This window comes from Symphalangus syndactylus, chromosome 4, assembly GCF_028878055.3.
Source record: "Symphalangus syndactylus isolate Jambi chromosome 4, NHGRI_mSymSyn1-v2.1_pri, whole genome shotgun sequence".
In the NCBI taxonomy this organism is placed as follows: Eukaryota; Metazoa; Chordata; class Mammalia; order Primates; family Hylobatidae; genus Symphalangus; species Symphalangus syndactylus.
In genome coordinates, this window is record NC_072426.2 from 86587636 (window position 1) to 86607177 (window position 19542).

A 19542-nucleotide genomic window follows, 5' to 3' on the forward strand; every position below is an offset into this window, starting at 1 on the left:
CCTCAGCCTCCCAAAGTACTGGGATTACAGGCGTGAGCCACTGCGCCCGGCCCTTCTATTATTTATTTACTATGATAAAATGTAATGTATTAAATAATCCTGCTACAAGAGCATTTTATTGCAGTGAATACAAGACTAATGCATTTACTAAATTACTAATCCTAAATGTATTATTTCAGGTGATATTGTTACAAAAGAAGTGTTTCAGATTCAGAGGCTCTGTGTGCCAGGGCTGCTAGGCCACCAACAAGTGAGGAAGCCACAGGTTTCTCTAGTCCTATTTTCTTATGTGGAGGATAAAAAGAGTATCACTTAAATATTCTCTCACACCCTGAAAACAAATGACAACTTAAAAAATCGAACTTTCATTTCATGTTTAAATAAGACTGCCATGACATGACTCAAATGAGACTCTCAGAGTATATTTTGCATTCATTTCAAAACGTGATCAATTTCATTCTATAGATCATCTGACCTGCACCTAGCCATTTTCCTGCTCTACCCCTGCGCTCTGCCTGGAATACTGCTTTTCTCTTTCCTTGCTTCAGCAAGCTTGACTCCAGCTACCCTCTTGGATCTCTTTGTCGGCAGCCACACCAAAAAATGTATTTTTGTACACTAATTAGTTGAACTCACCACTGCTTACAAGATACTAATTCCTGCAGAGGATTCCCCTCATGAGAAAGTAAGCCTCTACATAGGAGTAAGGGAGGGCCCTTACTCTTCCTACCTCCAGCTGCTGAGCATAGAATTTTGAGTAAATCCAAAACTTTGACAAGTGTTTGACAATTCAGTTATCATTTGGAAGATAAGTCTTACTACATTTAATTACAGCAAAAACACTACTAACAGTTTACTGTTTATAGGTATTATTTAAGGTAGTCACCAAATAGAAACAAATAATCTAACGTCAGTCAGCATAAATCAGAGTATGAAATTTTACGATATTTAACAAGAAATGGAAGGGGTTACTTAGTAGTTTAAAGGTTTAATGACAAAAACTAGAAAATAATCGTACCTACTAATTTAGTAAGTCAAAACCAAAGCCTTACCATCAAAGGTGCATTACCCATTGGATGCCGATGCCCACCCACTGACTTCTCCTGCTGTACCTGCTGCCTCTCATTTTAACCCATTAAAAATACTAAAGTTGCTTTCCTTGTAGACATCTTTCACCTCCTTGGTTAGGTCTATTCCTAAGTATTTTATTTTAGTTTAGTTTATTTTTGCAGCTATCAGAAAAGGGGTTGATTTCTTGGTTTGATTCTAAGCTTGGTTGCTTCTAGGGTACAACAGATCTACTGATTTGTGTACATTAATTTTGTCTTCTGAAACTTTGCTGAATTCATTTATCAGTTCTAGGAGCTTTTTGGAGGAGTCTTTAGGGTTTCCTAGGTCTATGATCATATCATCATCAAACAGCAACAGTTTGACTTCCTCTTTACTGATCTGGATGCCTTTTATTGCTTTCTCTTGTGTGATTGCGCTGGTTAGGCCTTCCAGTAGTATGTTGAATACAAGTGGTGAGAGTGGGCATCCTTGTCTTATTCCAGTTCTCGGGGGGAATGCTTTCAACTTTTCTCCCTTTCAGTATTATGTTGGCTGTGGGTTTGTCATAGATGGCTTTTATTACATTGAGCTATGACCCTTGTATTCCAATTTTGCTGAGGGTTTTAATCAAAAAAGGATGCTGCATTTTGTCAAATGCTTTTTCTGCATCTATTAAGATGATCATGCGATTTTTTTGTTTTTAATTCTGTTTATGTGGTGTATCACATTTATTGACTTGTGTATGTTAATCCATCCCTGCATCCCTGGTAATGAAACCCATTTGATCATGGTGGATTATCTTTTTTTTTTTTTTTTTGAGATGGAGTCTCATTCTGTTGCCCAGGCTGGAGTATGCAGTGGGGTGATCTTGGCTCACTGCAACCTCCGCCTCCCAGGTTCAAGCAATTCTCCTGCCTCAGCCACCTGAGTAGATGGGATTACAGGTGAGTGCCACCATGCCCGGCTAACTTTTGTATTTTTAGTAGAGATGGGGTTTCACCATGTTGGCCAGGCTGGTCTCGAACTCCTGACCTCATGAACCGCCCACCTCAGCCTCCCAAAGTGCTGGGATTACAGGTGTGAGCCACTGTGCCTGGGTGGATTATCTTTCTGATATGCCGTTGGGAACTACAAAGCATTGCTGAATGAAGTCATGGACACAAACAAATGGAAAGACATCCCATGCTCATGAATGGGTAGAATGAATATTGTGAAAATGACCATATTGCCAAAAGCAATCTACAAATTCAATGCAATTCCCATCAAAATGCCACCATCCTTCTTCACAGAACTAGAAAAAACAATCCGAAAATTTATATGGACCAAACAAGAACCTGCACAGCCAAAACAAAACTAAGCAAAAACAACAAATCTGGAGGCATGACATTACCTGATTTCAAAGGCCATAGTCACCAAAATAGCATGGTACTGGTATAAAAATAGGCACATACACCAATGGAACAGAATAGAGAACCCAGAAATAAACTCAAATACCTATAGCCAACTGATTTTCAACAAAGCCAACTAAAACATAAAGTGAAGAAAGTAAACCCTATTCAACAAATGGTGCTAAGGTAATTGGCAAGTCACATGCGGGAGAATGAAACTGGATCCTCAACTCTCACCTTACACAAAAAGCAACTCAAGATGGATCAAGGACATAAATCTATGACCTGAAACCATAAAAGTCAGAAATCTTTAAAAGGTGGACACACTAAGCTAAAGACTTTTCTGGATAAATTTAATACTTAGGAAAGTAGAAGAGATTTAGAAAATCCACAAAAAGAGGTCCATGCTACCACCACCAGGTCCACATTGTAATTTAAAGAAATCAAGAGAGACATCCTTTTATGTCAAACTATCAATTTCTTAACTATTTGAGTGTTTACTTACATGGTTTGTATAGTTGCTTCTTCTTATTTCTACAACTAAGAATAAAAAAAAAACTGGTCACTTCTGATACAAATACCATAAAATAAAAGTAGTTGTTAACATTTTACTGATTACTGCTATATAAAATGAGACAAAATTCCATTAAAAAATAATTTTCAATAATTTATAATTTAAATTATCTGGCATGATTAATTTCATAAAGTCAAATCTAAAAACTTAGCTTTTCATTTAGTTTACTTTTTGTTTCTATTACATACAAATGAAAGAATCCTCATGTACAAAAGAAAAGGGCAAAAAAATTAGGCCAGATGAAAAATTTAGCTAATAAAACGTTTAACTCTTGCATATATGAGCCATGATCCATTAGTATTCTCTCATTCTGCATTTACACATAGCTTACTTTAATTATCAGACTCTAAGAGCTAACAGCTCTAAGAACTACTTCCTGATCAGGCACCTATCTCTAGATGCAACAGAATCCCTGTAAGCATCTTGCACCACACTTAGTGGTTATCTACTAATATGTCACTAAAAACAAAACAAAATTAAAAAAGGGTCTTTACACAACTGGAAAGTAACCTATCTTAAATTCTTTTTTCTTTTTATTTTTTTGAGACGGAGTCTCACTCTGTCACCTAGGCTCGAGTGCAGTGGCAGGATCTCAGCTCACTGCAACCTCTGCCTCCCAGGTTCAAGCGATTCTCCAGCCTTAGCCTCCTGACTAGCTGGGACTACAGGCATGTGCCACCATGCCTAGCTAATTTTTTTTTGTATTTTTAGTAGAGACGGGGTTACACTGTGTTAGCCAGGATGGTCTTGATCTCCTAACCTCGTGATCCACCCACCTCAGCCTCCCAAAGAGCTGGGATTACAGGCGTAAGCCACAGAGCCTGGCCTAAATTTTAATGTTAAAATGAGTATACAAACCTAATTGGACATGGTGTCTGCAGCACAAAAAATCATTTTTTTTTTTCCCTAAAAAAAGGCCAGAATAATAAAAGCCCCAGGAGGGACTTGGACCATGCTTTGTTTCCTACACTGCCTCTGCCTTTGATGCTGGAAGGGCCTTGTAGGCAAAAGTTCCTACCACTGAAGACTGAGGGACATGGAGTAGCTTCTCTTTTACTGCTTCCACGCTCTCTAGGTGTGAGAAAAGCCCATGGCTCTGGAAGGAACTGGGAAACACAATTCTGATATGTTTTGATATGTTTCCCCTCCAAGTCTCATGTGAACATGTGACCCTTAATGTTGGAGACAGGGCTTAGGGGGAGGTGTTTGGGTAATGGCGGTGGATTCCTTATGAATGGCTTGGTCCCATCCCCACCGTAATAAGCAAATTCTCATTATGGTATATTTAAAAGATGTGGTACTGGCCGGGTGTGGTGGCTGAAGCCTGTAATCCCAGCACTTTGGGAGGCTGAAGCAGGCAGATCACTTGAGGTCAGGAGTTTCAGACCAGCTTGGCCAACATGGTGAAACCCCGTCTCTACCAAAAATACAAAAATTAGCCGGGTGTTATGGTGCCTGCCTATAGTCCCAACTACTCGGGAGGCTGAGGCAGGAGAATTGCTTGAACTTGGGAGGCGGAGGTTGTAGTGAGCCGAGATCGCGCCATTGCACTCCAGCCTGGGCAACAGAGTGAGACTCCATTTCAAAAAAAAAAAGAGTGTGGAGTGTGGTACCTTCCCCCTTCCCCTCTCTCCTCCCTCTTTCACTGTGTGGAACCACCTGCTTCCCCTTTGCCTTTTATCATGATTGTAAGCTTGCTGAGGCCCTCACCAGAAGCAGATGTTGAAGCCATGTTTGTACAGCCTGAAAATCTTTGAGCCAATTAAACCTCTTTTTGTTATAAATTACCCAGCCTTAGGTATCTCTTTATAGTAATGTAAAAAATGAAGACAAATTCGAACCAGAAATAACTGACTCAAGATGGGCAAAGTCTACTCAAACTATAAAAACAAAGGTTAGAAACTCCCATGTTTTACTGTGCTGCATTACTTCGCATATTATTATAGAACCCTCACCTGTATTCTTGCTGTTTAAGTCAACTGGAAAACTTGGCTGTGTATGGCTTCTTGGCAAATAAATGAGGATTTAACATAACATTAAGGGAAATAAGCAGGAGTAGCGCATGTTTAAATTTACATTACATCAAATGAAAAGGTTAATAACCCAAAAGTTTTGAGTAGCATAAACTTGGATGTGGTAAATGAATGTGGTCAGAGGACTGTGTAAGAGGAGGCCCAAATCACAGATTCAATCCCTGATGATAAACAACTATGTTTTTTAATTTGTTTAAATGAAAACCAAGCTGAAGCCTAAGTTCTATCATTCATCTTTAAAATGTACTCTTTGGAGCAAGGGAAAGGGGATTATAAATAAAGATAAATCCATTAATTATAAATAAAGATAAATCCAAGAATTATAAAGAGAAATCCATGACTCCTCCATCACATGACAAATTAATTGTGTCGATAAAAAGATGGCAAAATGTATAAACAAAAAGGTTACACATTTTCACTATCATAACAACTAAAGGAAAGCATATCACGCATTAAAATAAGACAAGTGAACATGTGAAAAGGTGACAAATTTAAACTAATATGAGTTTTTCTAAATACTTTCTATAACCTGATCAAACAAGAGCTTTTATTCTTTCTCTTGACGGAAAAAACAATGTTGTCTCACCATCTGTTTGAGAGTTCCTCTGGAATATTGTGCTTGCCTCTGGATTGGCAGAAGGGTTAAACCCCAAAGCTATATGCATAGAGGAAGAAAAGAAAAAAAGATGTAATCATTGATAAAAATTTATCAACTCATTTATTCAACTGCTGCATTTAGGCTATTTCACTATCTCTACTTTTATTCTTATCCATTGAAATGAACGTATAGACATAAGATAGAGCCAGGCAAGATGGCACATGCTTGTAGTCCCAGTTACTCAGGAGGCTGAGATGGGAAAATCACTTGAACCCAGGTCAGGAATTTGAGGCCAGCGTGAGTAACATAATGACACCCTCCTTTATTAAAAAAAAAAAAAAAAAAAAAATGTAGAGGTAAATGTTGGCTTTGAGTTGTATAAAATCAACTTTGCATAAAATAAATCAAGACAGCAGTAAGTTTTAAAAGACAGGTCTATTTTATAGGCAAAATATAAGATGTATTCTAGAGTTTTTAAAAATTTAAAAAGTAAATTCAGCATATCTGTCACTTCCATGTCATTCTGAGGACACAGAACCTTAGTTCTGTTAAGTAGCTGCCTTCCATACTCATGTGATATCTCTAAGTCTTCACTTCTTCATTAGCAATACACAGGGAGAACATACACAGGCCTTATTTGTATTGGAAAGGGCCAAGTGAGACATACATAAACTGTGTTGTAATCCTAAAGAATGACAATAAAGAGTCATTTTTGGGCTCTCATCCAACACTGCCCATCTACTAACTGGTGTGTAACATCACTCAGAGGCTTTCCTCACATCGCCAAGCAGAGTATAAGTTTACACAAGTACTTACACACTTTGTGTATAAAGGTATAATCAATTAATTCACATAATAGATTTGTTTATTCTAAAGCAATCCTTAAATATCTTGAAAAGTGAGGATAGTACTTCCAAGCTACAAAATCACACTCATAATGAGTCTTAATTATCCTACCTCTTTAAAAAGTAAGAGCCCAAAGTTTAAATAGAAGAGCTATAAGACATTTCCTCTACAGTAATGAAATCTCTGGCATTTAAATGAAACCAATAAGCCAACTGGATTTAATATGTTTATGATGCAATGTTTTCTATTTTGAAAATTTTAGTTTTTATTCAAGAACCATATTATTACCCAGAATTACTTTTACTTAGATTCATCTCTTTGCAAAATTTTAGAGGCAAACCAACTAATTGTTTTCTCTTTTCTACTGCCTCCCATCCCCCACCTCTCCCAGCAGTGTAGAGACTAAAAAACTCCAACTTTTTTTCCTTTTTTTTTTCTGTGAGACGGAGTCTCGCCCTGTCACCCAGGCTGGAGTGCATTGGCGCGATCTCTGCTCACAGCAACCTCCACCTCCCAGGTTCAAGCAATTCTCCTGCCTCAGCCTTGTGAGTAGCTGGAACTACAGGCATGCCCCACCACACCCAGGTAATTTTTGTATTTTTTTTTTAGTAGAGACAGCTTTTCACCATGCTAGCCAGGCTGGTCTTGAACTCCTGACCTCAGGTGATCCGCCCGCCTCAGCCTCCCAAAGTGCTGGGATTACAGGCGTGAGCACCAAGCCTGGCCAAAACTCTAACTTTCTTATCTTTGAACGAGATGCTATTGTCAGGAGGGGAAAGGACAAAGGGGGAGCCATGGCAACAAACACTCTTACAGGGAAGGTCTGACATTTTAACCTGCAATCTTCATATTACACATTAAAAGTCTACACTGATGTTTCATGTCTTTTGAAAGTTTTGACCATGAACCAATCCCCACCTCTCTTTTAGAACAAGGAGGTAAATAAAGTCTGTTAAGTCACCAGAATAAATCTGGAGACACATTTTCTGTTAAAGTAAGAATTTTAAAGTAACCAGAGTTACTAAAGAGCCTCATGGGTAAACTCCTTTGAGAAACCCCAAACACACACACACAACCATTTTTCTGCAGCCCTGGCTGTGACATTTCACACCTTTCACAATTATTTTAAGCACTCTCCTTTTTTCTTTTTTCCTTCTGTGTTCAAATTACAGTTAGAAGAAACTAAGCAGCTTCTATTAAGGTGACTTAAAGCAGCCCATTAAGAATACCATATAGCCTCTCCCATGGCAACCTCTATTCTGATTTTAAATAAGAAATCCCCAAACATTTGAATATGAACTGTCCTGAGATTTAGCTACTTTAACAAAGGAAACAATTAGGCATTTACCTGGTTCCTTCACTTAGGTACCATCTGGACAGGTACAAAGAAAAAATAAGATGGGTACTGAAAAGTTGGGATATTTGAGTTTTCATTGAGAAAAGGAATAGTCCAAAGAAGCCTAAACAAAGTCCCACAGGATAATAGAGCTACAGACAATGTTGTCTCACCATCTGTTTGAGAGTTCCTCTGGAATATTGTGCTTGCCTCTGGATTGGCAGAAGGGTTAAACTCCAAAGCTATATGTATACAGGGAGAAAAGAAAAAAGATGTGATCATTTATAAAAATTTATCAACTCGTTCATTCCACTGCTGCTTATTCGACAAGAGCCATAAATAAATGGTCCCATACCAGCCTGGCAGAATGAGATGAGAGAGCAAGAACTGGGCGATTGGGAGGGGAGGCGAAAAGAAACTGACTGGACTCAGTGGGGAAAGACTAAGGGGTGGGAATGCAAGGTGGAGCCAGCTTTTTGTTCCTGGCCAGCCCCCAGGAAAGCTGGCTACAGGCAGAAAGGAGCTCAAAGTGGGGGATGCCTCAAAGGGAACCTTGGGGGCAGCAGCAGCCAGAGGCAAGCCGAGGGCAGATGGCACCCGTCACCTCCTTACCTTCAGGCATCTCCCGGTCATAGATGTGGTGCATATGGAGGTCCTCACCAACTTCAACAGTCACCTCAGCAGGCTGTACAGCAGCAGCCATGGGCGCTCCTGCCAACCTGTCCCCAACTCCTGCCTCATAGATCTCAGATTCAGAGGGACACACCAACCCCTGTTGCTGGTCAAACTCGAGGTTGACCCTGGGGCGCACACAATAGGTCAGTATGTTCCCCATGGGGTGCCTCTACTGTCTGCCACCACCTGTGCCTCTGCTCACAGGTTTGGCCACGCACTCCGGCTGTCCTAGGCTGAGGCTATGCTGCACTTGCAGAGATGGTCTTGCCCGCTGTTGCCTGCCCACCTCACAGCCCGGCCCCGGGCACCGGCCCTGGCCCCGGCCCTGGCTAGGGCTGCGGGCCAAGGCCCGCACCCTGCCGCCTCCCCTGAGTTGACTTGTCTGGGAGGGTGAAGACCAGCCGGCTTATTTAATAGGTTGTGAACCCAACAAGCGCTGAGAGACACAACAACTGCCTGAAGAGAGAACAGACGGAGCTCCTCCTCCTTCTGTAGTCACCTACAGACTGAAGCCCACTGACCCAGGTGGGAGCCCAGGCATGTGGCACACAATGCCCCACCCCACACTTCACAATGCCCTCCCTGACAGCTCACAATGCCCCACCCTAACTGCCACCCCTCCCCCAACAGCTCAGAATGCCCCTGCCTGGGCTGCCCCACCCTGTGCCTTATGATGCTGCTGCTCTCCTGGCCCCTCGTGCAGTGCCAATGGGACTAAGGTTTTCATTCATCACCAGCTTCCTGAGATTTTAGTTCTAAGAAAAGCACAGGGTAGTTCACTACTTGAAGCCATCTTCCTCTATGAGTTCTATACAAAGCCTCAGTAGAGTGGGTCCCATTAGCAACCAAGTTGAACAACTTTTATTTGCTGACTGAATATAAATAACCTTGAATTGCTGACGGCTTTTGTTAGTAAACACTCCTCTCCTGTCTTCCAATGAGTGGTTGTTTTTGTCTGCAATTTAACCACAGCAATCCCTGGGGCCCTAACTTACTCTCAATAAAGAGTTATGGCTGTGTGTCTTGAATGACCTATCCTGCCTCCACCTCCTTCTCCATAAAATAGAAACCTAACTTGTCCCTCCAAGCTCTGAAATGCTGAAACTTACCAACCCCCTTTTCTCCCCGCTATTTCTTCCTTCCATGGCAGGGACTTTCAGATTTTCTTTCTTTTACTAACAAGGCACTAAGCATGATTTTGTCATACAAAATCGAGAACCATAAAGTGGGTTACCACAGTCCTATTTCAATAAAGATGAATACTCGACATCTGGCAAGTAGTGTGTGCCTGACAGTGTCCCCACTGTGCTATGCTCATTTAACCCTGAGAAACAATCTCATTTTACAGATTTTACAGAAGTTGTTGAGATGGAGAAGGTAAGTAACCTCCCCAAGGTCACAAGACTGCTAAGGGTGGGGCCACAGTTTGATCTCAGGTAGTCTGAATTCCCTAATTCCTTAAGCATGATTATCAGAAAGTATAGTAGTCTGTTTTCACACTGATATAAAGAAATACCTGAGGTTGGGTAAATTTTAAAGGAAAGAGGTTTAATTGACTCAAAGTTTCACATGGCTGGGGAGGCCTCAGGAAACTTACAATCATGGCAGAAGGGGAAGTCCTTCAGGAAACTTACAATCATGGCAGAAGGGCAGTAAGTCCTCAGGAAACTTACAATCATGGCAGAAGGGCAGTAAGTCCTCAGGAAACTTACAATCATGGCAGAAGGGCAAGTCCAACTTACATGGTGGCCGCACAGACAGTGGGAACATGTGAAGGAGCAACTGTCAAACATGTATAAAACCATCAGATCTCAGCTGGGCATGGTGGCTCACACTTGTAACCCTAGTACTTTGGGAAGCCAAGGCAGGTGGATCAACTGAGGTCGGGAGTTTGGGACCAGCCTAGCTAATGCAGTGAAATCCTGTCTCTACTAAAAATACAAAAATTAGCTGGGTGTGGTGGTGCATGCCTGTAATCCCAGCTACTCAGGAGGCTGAGGCAGGAGAATCACTGGACCCAGGAGGCAGAGGCTGCAGTGAGCCAAGATCGTGCCATGGCACTCCTGCCTGGGCAACAGAGCAAGACTCCATCCCAAAAAACAAAACAAAACCAAACAAAACAAAATCCATTAAGATCTCATGAGGACTTACTGAATATCACAAGAACAGCATGAAGAAAACTGCCCCCATGATCCAATCACCTCCCCCTAGGCCCCTCCATCGACACATCAGGATTCTGGGGATTATAATTCATGATGAGATTTGGGTGGGGACACGGCAAAACCGTATCAGAAAGTAAAGGTGGAAGTCAAGCTTGGAAGGGAGATGACATTGTAGATTATTATTATTATTATTTTGAGACGAAGTTTTGCTCTTGTTACCCAATGAAATTGTTTCTCTGATTTCATTTTCAGATGGTGTCTTGTAGATGTATAGAAATACAAGTGATAAATGATTCTATTAACCTTTTATGCTTCAGCCTTGCTGAACACTATTTTTTTTTTTTTTTTTTTTTGAGATGGAGTTTCACTCTTGTTGCCCAGGCGGGAGTGCAATGGCGCAATCTTGTCTCACTGCAACCTCTGCCTCCCGGGCTCAAGTGATTCTCCTGCCTCAGCCTCCCAAGTAGCTGGGATTACAGGCATGCACCACCATGCCCGGCTAATTTTGTATTTTTAGTACAGATGGGCTTTCTCCATGTTGGTCAGGCTGGTGATGCACCCGCTTCAGCCTCCCAAAGTGCTAGGACTACAGGCATGAGCCACCATGCCCAGCCAGATTAGTATATTTTTAAAAGAATTTTTCATATTTTTTTATTTTTTATTTTTTTTTGAGACAGAGTCTCACTCTGTTGCCCAGGCAGTGGCACAATCGTTGCTCACTGCAACCTCCACCTCCTGGGTTCAAGTGATTCTCATTCAAGTGCCTAAGCCTCCTAAGTAGCTGGGATTACAGGAGCCCACCACCATGCTCAGCTAATGTTTGTATCTTTAGTAGAGATGGGGTTTCACCACGTTGTTCAGGCTGATCTCGAACTCCTGACCTCAGGTGATCCACCTGCCTTGGCCTCCCAAAGTGCTGGGATTACAGGCGTGAGCCACCACTCCCGAACAGAACAACTTTTTTTTGATGTGGATTTTAAAATGCCTCCCCTTCTTTCAACATTGATTAAGTCCCTTCTACATGCCACACACTGTATGTGTGAAATAGTCCCAACTCTCAATGAGTGTAGGCAGATACACAAACAAGAACTTAAGGAAGTCAGTTTTCTGAGACCATACTGCTGGACAGTATATGAACCTGGGATACAAACCCACCTCTATTTGACCTCAAATTTGATCCTGGGGTGGTTTTAATTTTATTCTGGGAATTTGAGTCGTTGAACCATAAAAAGGTGAAAAGTCTCTGTCAGATGTGTGTGTAGTGGTCTGTACAACAAGCAAGGACTGAAGGAAGCAATCAAACCAATTAAGAGACTTTCTCTAAAGGCAGAGTAATGCTAAGGGCAGTGGCAGTGACAAAAGTGGAGGAAAAAGTCTGTGATCATTTGGGAGACAGAATAGGAAGTGCTTGGTCATGAGATGTGAAAGAAGACAGGAAGTAGAGGGAAAACAGAGCTGCTCAGGCTCTACTGGGGAAGACTGGGTATGTAGCAGTGCCTTCCTCCTGGCAGAGAATGTAGGAAGAGAAATGGGTAAGGAGGAAAAGATAGTTTTTTACTCTCAGTGTCACATTAAAATGGAACTCTCTGGTCAAAAGTTGAATATAAACCTCTGTAGGCTAAGTCCATTTGTGACATCCCAACATATGTTTTCAAAAATAACACACATACTAAATCAAGCCATTAAGAGTAACTGAGGAAATTTCCTAAAATTTACATGCTAAAAATGTCACCATTTTTCATTTATTACTTTCATGGAGCAACTTTGAATCTATGGTTACAGCAAGTGAGGCATCTTGTATAAAATAAAGCTAATACATGAAAAAAAGCATTTAAAATTCTATTGTTCTCAGAGAATGGAGAAAGCAACTGAAGCCATGGGCGTGGAGGTGACTGCCTTGACAAGTTGTGTACAGTAAGGAGAACTGGGAAGAAAGAAGACCTAGAGAATAGGGTGATTTACACGGCATTAAGTGAAGCTTGCAAAAGTGAGCACTGGGAGTCAAGAGACGTGTATCAATCAGGAATGGCTGCTCCTGTGAGTTGTTAGAAAGGAGGTGATGCCTTCTTCTCATTTCTATAACAGCAGCACCTAGCACAGTGCCTGTTCAATAGGTACTCAACATGTATTATCCCAATGCAGAGTCAAATTCTGCCAAGAGGGCAGGAAAGCTACAAATCAGCTATGGCAACTTAGTGATTGGGCTTGTGTGTGTGTGTGAGCGAGCTGGATGTCAGGCAGTGGGTAAAGTAGTGAACTGGAGGTGAGAAAACAATGACACAAACTCAGGGCTTCTTTTCCCAAGTATTTGGCTGAGAAGAGAGATGTAGTATTAAAGGGAGATATGTGGTAAAGGAAGCCTTTTATTCCAAGATTCAACAAAAGTGTGAGTATACTTCTATGTTAAAGGGAAAGAGCCAAAAGAGAAAACACATTTTTGAGGTTAGAAGAGAAGGAAGAATGAATGCAGAAGGGCCCCAAAAGGCACAGGTGCATGCAATCCAGATCAGGGACAGATTAGCTTTGGACTCCTACAAAAGCAAGAAGGGAGAAAGGACCATGTGACTCTAGAGATATTTCTGGTAAAGGAAAGGTTTAGGAAAAGATCTTTTGATGACCTTTATTTTAACAGACTTTTTTTTTTTTTTTTTTTGAGATGGAGTCTTGCTCTGTCACCCAGGCTGGAGTGCAGTGGCACAATCTCGGCTCACTGCAACCTCTGCCTCCTGAGTTCACGCCATTCTCCGGCCTCAGCCTCCAGAGTAGTTGGGACTACAGGCACCCGTTACCATGTCCAGCTAATCTTTTGTATTTTTAGTAGAGATGGGGGTTTCACCGTGTTAGCCTGGATGGTCTCGATCTCTTGACCTCGTGATCCGCCTGCCTTGGCCTCCCAAAGTGCTGGGATTACAGGCGTGAGCCACTGCGCCCGGCTACAGACTTAAAAAACAAAACAAAACAAAAAAACTACTGTGGGAAAAAGGATATTATGTATAGAAAAGTCTACACTTCTTGATACAACTAACTAAAAAAAAGCCTGATACACCAAACAAAACCCAAATAATGTCTTCCCTAAAAGTGGGTAACTTGAAAAGCAATTCGAGTAAAAATCAAGGAGTTCAATTATAAATAAGTATATCAACAAAGTGAAAGATAGGTTTTATTTTTCCCACAAGAAGTTAAAAGAAATAACAGCAACTTTAGAGGAAGAGGAAAAAATAATAAGAAAATTATTTGCAGTTGCAAAATGTGTGAATATTTACAAACTCTAACATATAACTACAAAACGGACGAGAAGAATCATCATCATAGGAAGCAAAGGGTCATTTCGAAAATCAGAGGAGGGATGATGCATATTTTATTTAATTCTGTGGAAAAAATTTAAGTAACATTTGAGGACAAAAATAGGTGATATGTTGAAATGCGGGAAACCACAGTGGAAGGTAAAAGAATTCCAGAAAGCTCAGTTTCAGTAACCAGTATCTAGTAAAATCTTCAGGACCTAGAGGCTACAATCTGCATTAATAGTGTCTGAAGACCTAGAAATGTCATTAAATACCATTTTGGATAATTCTTGTAGACTTGAGATGATGTCTATTTAAAGTTACAAAATAGTGCCTGTATTTCTGTATTCATTACAGAAAACAACTGGATATGGAAAAGAAACTAACATGCTATGCCACAATCTCTAAAGAAAGATTAGGGAAGTTTCAGCTTAAAGCAAGAATAATCACAATAAAGTCTTACAACCCTTTGCAAGCATATAGGAAAAACATACAAAAAGTTTGTAATCATCTTTTCTTAAGCTAAGAGAACAGAAAAAACAAGAAAAAATAAATTATAAAATGAAACTTTGGTTTAGAGGTAAGAAACATTTGATGACAGTCAAGAGATCAGGGTTGTACAGTGTATTATGCGAATGTTGTGGCTTATTGGTTTCATCTTGGATATCATAACCTGACATTTTGTAAACGTGATTTTTCATGGGAATTTTTTCAGGTGCCATATAAAGTCCTGTCCCAGTAGAAGTGAATAATAATCTTCCATATTCTTGAGATATCTTAATGAATGGCATCTTCTACAGTCTTCCATTGTTTAGTCCTTGGAGATACACTCATTAGTGACTGTTAAGGTACCTGAGTTATTAGGTGCCTGTAGACTATGCCCAGTGACATGTGCATTAGATACATGCTCCCTAGCTGCGCTGACACTGACTGAAGCTGTGAGGTTTCACAATGACATGTCAGCCAAATACATATGCTCAGATTTACCATTTATCAAGAGGTCTTCACACTATCAATTATGCAATTATCATTCTACACACAGGCAGTGATAAAGGGAGTAAAAAACCACAGCCATAGCTCGGGAGACCAATGTACCTCCAGAAGAGTCCTGTGGGTCCAGAAGCCCTTTGGATGCTGGTCAGAGGCTCCTCTTGGGCAGAGATCACAGCAGCAGCCAAGAGGTCTGGAGAAATCCTTAGAGTTCTCATGGACAAAGCTTGTGAAGGCATCTTAGACAAGACCTTGTCTTTGCTGGTTTTATGATCCTCTGCAGATGGGTCTATTCTCATTATCTCAGCCACCTTTCACTTCCTATCAGTTCAGTTCAGGCCTCTCATGATCCCAGGCAGCAGTAGTTGTTATCACGTGAGTTCATTCATATATGTTTATCTTTTTGGGGATCGGGGGACAACTTCACTGTGGACTTAATTCTACTGGAGATGAGTGACCCCATTTTAAGACAACAGGATCACAAATTATTATCACATATCATCAGGGCAGACAATAGCTACTCCCTGGGGCTGAAAGCAGGTAACTCCATTTATTCTGCAAACATTCTGTCTTGATTATGGTGCCAGTTGCTGCGAGGGATTTCCTTTCCACCACCTGTTTTTCACAAGGTTTGAGTCTGAACTGCTAACATTCTACTGATTTGTGGGTGAAGGGACTGACTGCACCATCCTAGCCTGTTAGAGCCCTTGCCCCAATACTTCCACTTTGTTTTCCACCTTGTCCAGAACTACAGTCCATTAATCCCCTCATTTTCTCTCTTAAGAGAATAAACAGGCCAGGCGCGGTGGCTCACGCCTGTAATCCCAACACTTTGGGAGGCCGAGGTGGGTGGATCATCTGAGGTCGGGAGTTCGAGACCAGCTTCACCTACATAGTGAAACCTCATCTCTACTAAAAAAAAATCACAAAAACTAGCCGGGCGTGGTGGCAGGTGCCTGTAATCCCAGCTACTTGGGAGGCTGAGGCAGGAGAATCCCTTGAACCCGGGAGACGGAGGTTGCAGTGAGCCAAAACTGTGCCACAGCACTCCAGCCTGGGCGACAGAGCAAGACTTCCTCTCAAAAAAAAAAAAAAAGAGAGAGAGAGAATAAACAACACATCTCACGTACACACCCACATCCCTCTTACCCCAAATACCAAACACACAAAAATCTAATCTGTCTCCTTCTACCTAAGCAATTTTAGATAGTCACTTTCTCATAATTACCTTAAGCTCCCTGACTTGCTGCTCGTCCTCTCTCTGGCAAAATCTCATCCCTGGATGAGCCCCACTTTGTGTTTGCTCAATGACACCACTCAGCTGAACCAGAAAAAATATCAAAAAGTGGTCAGAGATATCATCATAAATTCAAATTACTTACACAAAAATTGGCCCTAAATGTTTCTAGAAATCAATAAAAGTTTTGTTTCTCCAATGACATCATTTCTTCAGAAACCCAACATGTATAACCTATTTTTTCTATGTTCTTCTAACATTTATTCAACTTCTCTCATCTGATATGTTGCCAAATCATTCAAAGAGAATATATATCCCATTAGGCAAGAGCCGACCATATTCTCATCACCTGAGAAAATAATATGCACAGGATGCGCCCACCTCACCTTTCTCAGCCTCATCGTGTCAGAAAAAGTACCCCTCTTTTTGTCACAAGGCAAATCTGAGATAAAAGATTTAGATGGCTTGTAATTCCAGCACTTGGGGAGACCAATGCAGGCAGATTATTTGAGTCTAAGAGTTCGAAAGAAGCCTAAGCAACTTAGGGAAACTGCATCTCTCAAACAAATACAAACCATTAGCCTAGCATGGTGGTGTGGTGGCACATGCCTGTAGTCCAGCTACTCAGGGTGGGGAGCACTGAGGTGGGAGGATCACCTGAGCTGGAAGGTTGTGGCTGCAGTGAGCCGTGATCACGTCACTGCACTCCAGCCAGGGCAACAGATACTTTTAAAAGGATCTTCTCTGTTAAAAATAATCAAATAAACAGGTGGCCATGAGGCTGAGGCGGCGGCAGTGCACTCAATTCCTCCTTAAATAAACCAAAATTTGACTCAGTGTAAATAATAAAAGGAAACTTAAGCTTAACCAATCAGAAACCACCAACTAACATGTAACTAGAGACTTCCCACTGTAATGTTCCAAATGAGGCCACTGCTCCACTTTACCCAATCAAGTATTTTATTTTTCTTCCACGTTCACCATATAAATTTCTTCCCCCACCCTCCCTAAGCCTCTCTGTTGGACCCCTGAGCTGCTTGCAGTCTGGAGCTGCCTAGTTTATACATTTCTGATGCTCAAATATATTTTCTAATGTTTCAAAGTGGCTCTGGTATAGGAGGTTGTTGGTGGAGTGACCCGAGAGTGTACAGGAATTGAGGCCATATGAGACAGGAATTGAGAGTGTACAGGAATTGAGGCCATATGAGATCTCTGGACTCTGCATTCCATTTTACTGTACACTCAAAACTACTCTAAAATAATAATATATCTTTAAAAATCTATAACTATCATGTAGCCCTTTTCAAGTCTCCAACTGGTTGGAGCCAGTTCGATTAAAGCTCAGAAAAAACTGGTTAATAAGCTAGTTCTGACCCAACTGGCAAGAAGAGGCAGGAAAGACCCAGGTCAGGGGAGTATATTGCACATGCATGCACCAGGAAACTGGAGGAAGCTTGGAGGCCCTTTAGCCTGGTCCTGAGCCTGCTGAAACTGCAGTTACAGGCACAGATGCCTGGGGCACCAATCTGAATCTGCCAACATCCCAGGCCACATGAAGACAAATGCGCAGAGTCTCCTCTGCGATCAGTAGCTAAGGATGTTAGGCCATGATTGGACTAGGATGGGAGATGAACTGAGAACTATAGATTCTGTAGGCTTTTGTTGTCTCTTCCCACCCCAAAGCAACAAGTGATGAACACACACACACACACACACACCCCACAGTGACTAACAGGATCTCCCTCCAGGGAATTTGCAGAGAGGGGAGCAGAAAACATCCCAGGAGCCTTTCACAGCTACTTCCTTGAGCCCCCTTTCAGACAGTGCCGTCTAGACCTGTCTCAGCCCAAGCATCACCACCCTGATATACAGAAGCTGGCATCCTTACCTGAAATTCAACATCAAGAAATGATCTCTTCTACTCAACACTGATAGAAATATCTCTAAGCAACGTCCTCATTGGCAGGGGTGGAGTGGGGGAGTTTCTTAGAAAGTGAGGCCTCTGCCTACCACCTAGAGAACCTGGAAATTTCCATCTGTGCCACAAAGTCCAAATCACTGGCCACTGCCCCAGTGTATGGCAGATTAGAACATCTCTCCATTAGATCTGGGTTTCTATTCCATTGAGTGAAACGGCTTTTCTATTACAGGAACAGAATAAGGGATCAAAAGGGTCTTACAACTGAACTCCAGTGTACAGTCTGCACAGACACTAGGCTTGTGCAAATATGACAGCGAGGTCCCAGGACCCTTAAGCCAGCTCAATGTACTGAGTTTCAGGAAACAGTGAGATACATTCAGCAAAACAGTGGGCTTCACACTGAAAGAAGTCAATCCAAGTAAACACACATCACACATCACACGCACACACGCACACATATACACACACACCCCTGCAGACACTCTAGTGGCCAATAGGTCCTCTCACCAAGAACCTGCAATCAGGAGAGCAGAAAGCCTCCCAGGGGTCCACCACTGCCCTTTTTGGAGCCCCTTATCAGCCAGCCAGCCCCAGGACAGCACTGTCTGATCCTGGTCCAGCCCAAATCGCCATCACCCTGTGTTGTGGGAGCTGGCCACTTCACCAGAAACTCTGTGTCAGAAAAATTTCTCTTCCTTTTATGTCCGGAATTGGCGGGTTCTTGGTCTCACTGACTTCAAGAATGAAGCCACGGACCCTCGCGGTGAGTGTTACAGCTCTTAAGGTGGCGCGTCTGGAGTTGTTCGTTCCTTCTGATGTTCGGATGTGTTTGGAGTTTCTTCCTTCTAGTGGGTTCGTGGTCTCGCTGGCTCAGGAGTGAAGCTGCAGACCTTCGTGGTGAGTGTTACAGCTCTTAAAGCAGCGCGTCTGGAGTTGTTCGTTACTCCCAGTGGGCTCGTGGTCTCGCTGGCTTCAGGAGTGAAGCTGCAGACCTTCTCGGTGAGTGTTACAGCTCATAAATGCAGTGTGGACCCAAAGAGTGAGCACTAGCAAGATTTATTGCAAAGAGTGAAAGAACAAAGCTTCCACAGTGTGGAAGGGGACCCGAGCAGGTTGCCACTGCTGGCTCGGGCAGCCTGCTTTTATTCTTTTATCTGGCCCCACCCACGTCCTGCTGATTGGTAGAGCCCAGTGGTCTCTTCTGACAGGGCGCTGACTGGTGTGTTTACAATCCTTGAGCTAGATACAGAGTGCTGATTGGTGAATTTACAATTCTTGAGCTAGACATAAAGGTTTTCCAAGGCCCCACCAGAGTAGTAGCTAGATACAGAGTGTCGACTGGTACACTCACAAACCCTGAGCTAGACACAGGGTGCTGATTGGTGTGTTTACAAACCTTGAGCTAGATACAGAGTGCCGATTGGTGTATTTACAATCCTTGAGCTAGA

At 42.0% G+C, this 19542-nt stretch overlaps 1 protein-coding gene across 6 annotated transcripts in view; it reads right to left on the reverse strand.

Annotated features, from left to right (window-relative positions):
- Window positions 1-19542, reverse strand: part of LOC129480910 (arf-GAP with GTPase, ANK repeat and PH domain-containing protein 5) — a 273520-nt gene that overhangs the window by 20968 nt on the left and 233010 nt on the right. For 4 of the 6 annotated variants that reach the window (XM_063638115.1, XM_063638116.1, XM_063638117.1 and 1 more), the window contains 4 exons: window positions 8438-13602; window positions 7999-8067; window positions 5632-5700; window positions 2944-2978 (listed from right to left, as the gene is read on the reverse strand). In XM_063638115.1, the coding sequence (XP_063494185.1) occupies window positions 2944-2978; window positions 5632-5700; window positions 7999-8067; window positions 8438-8660 (396 nt within the window). In that variant the 5' untranslated portion in view covers window positions 8661-13602. Of the gene's footprint in view, window positions 1-2943; window positions 2979-4967; window positions 5010-5631; window positions 5701-7998; window positions 8068-8437; window positions 13603-19542 lie in introns of those variants that run through there. The other 2 variants (XM_063638118.1, XM_063638119.1) reach the window with 2 other exon arrangements.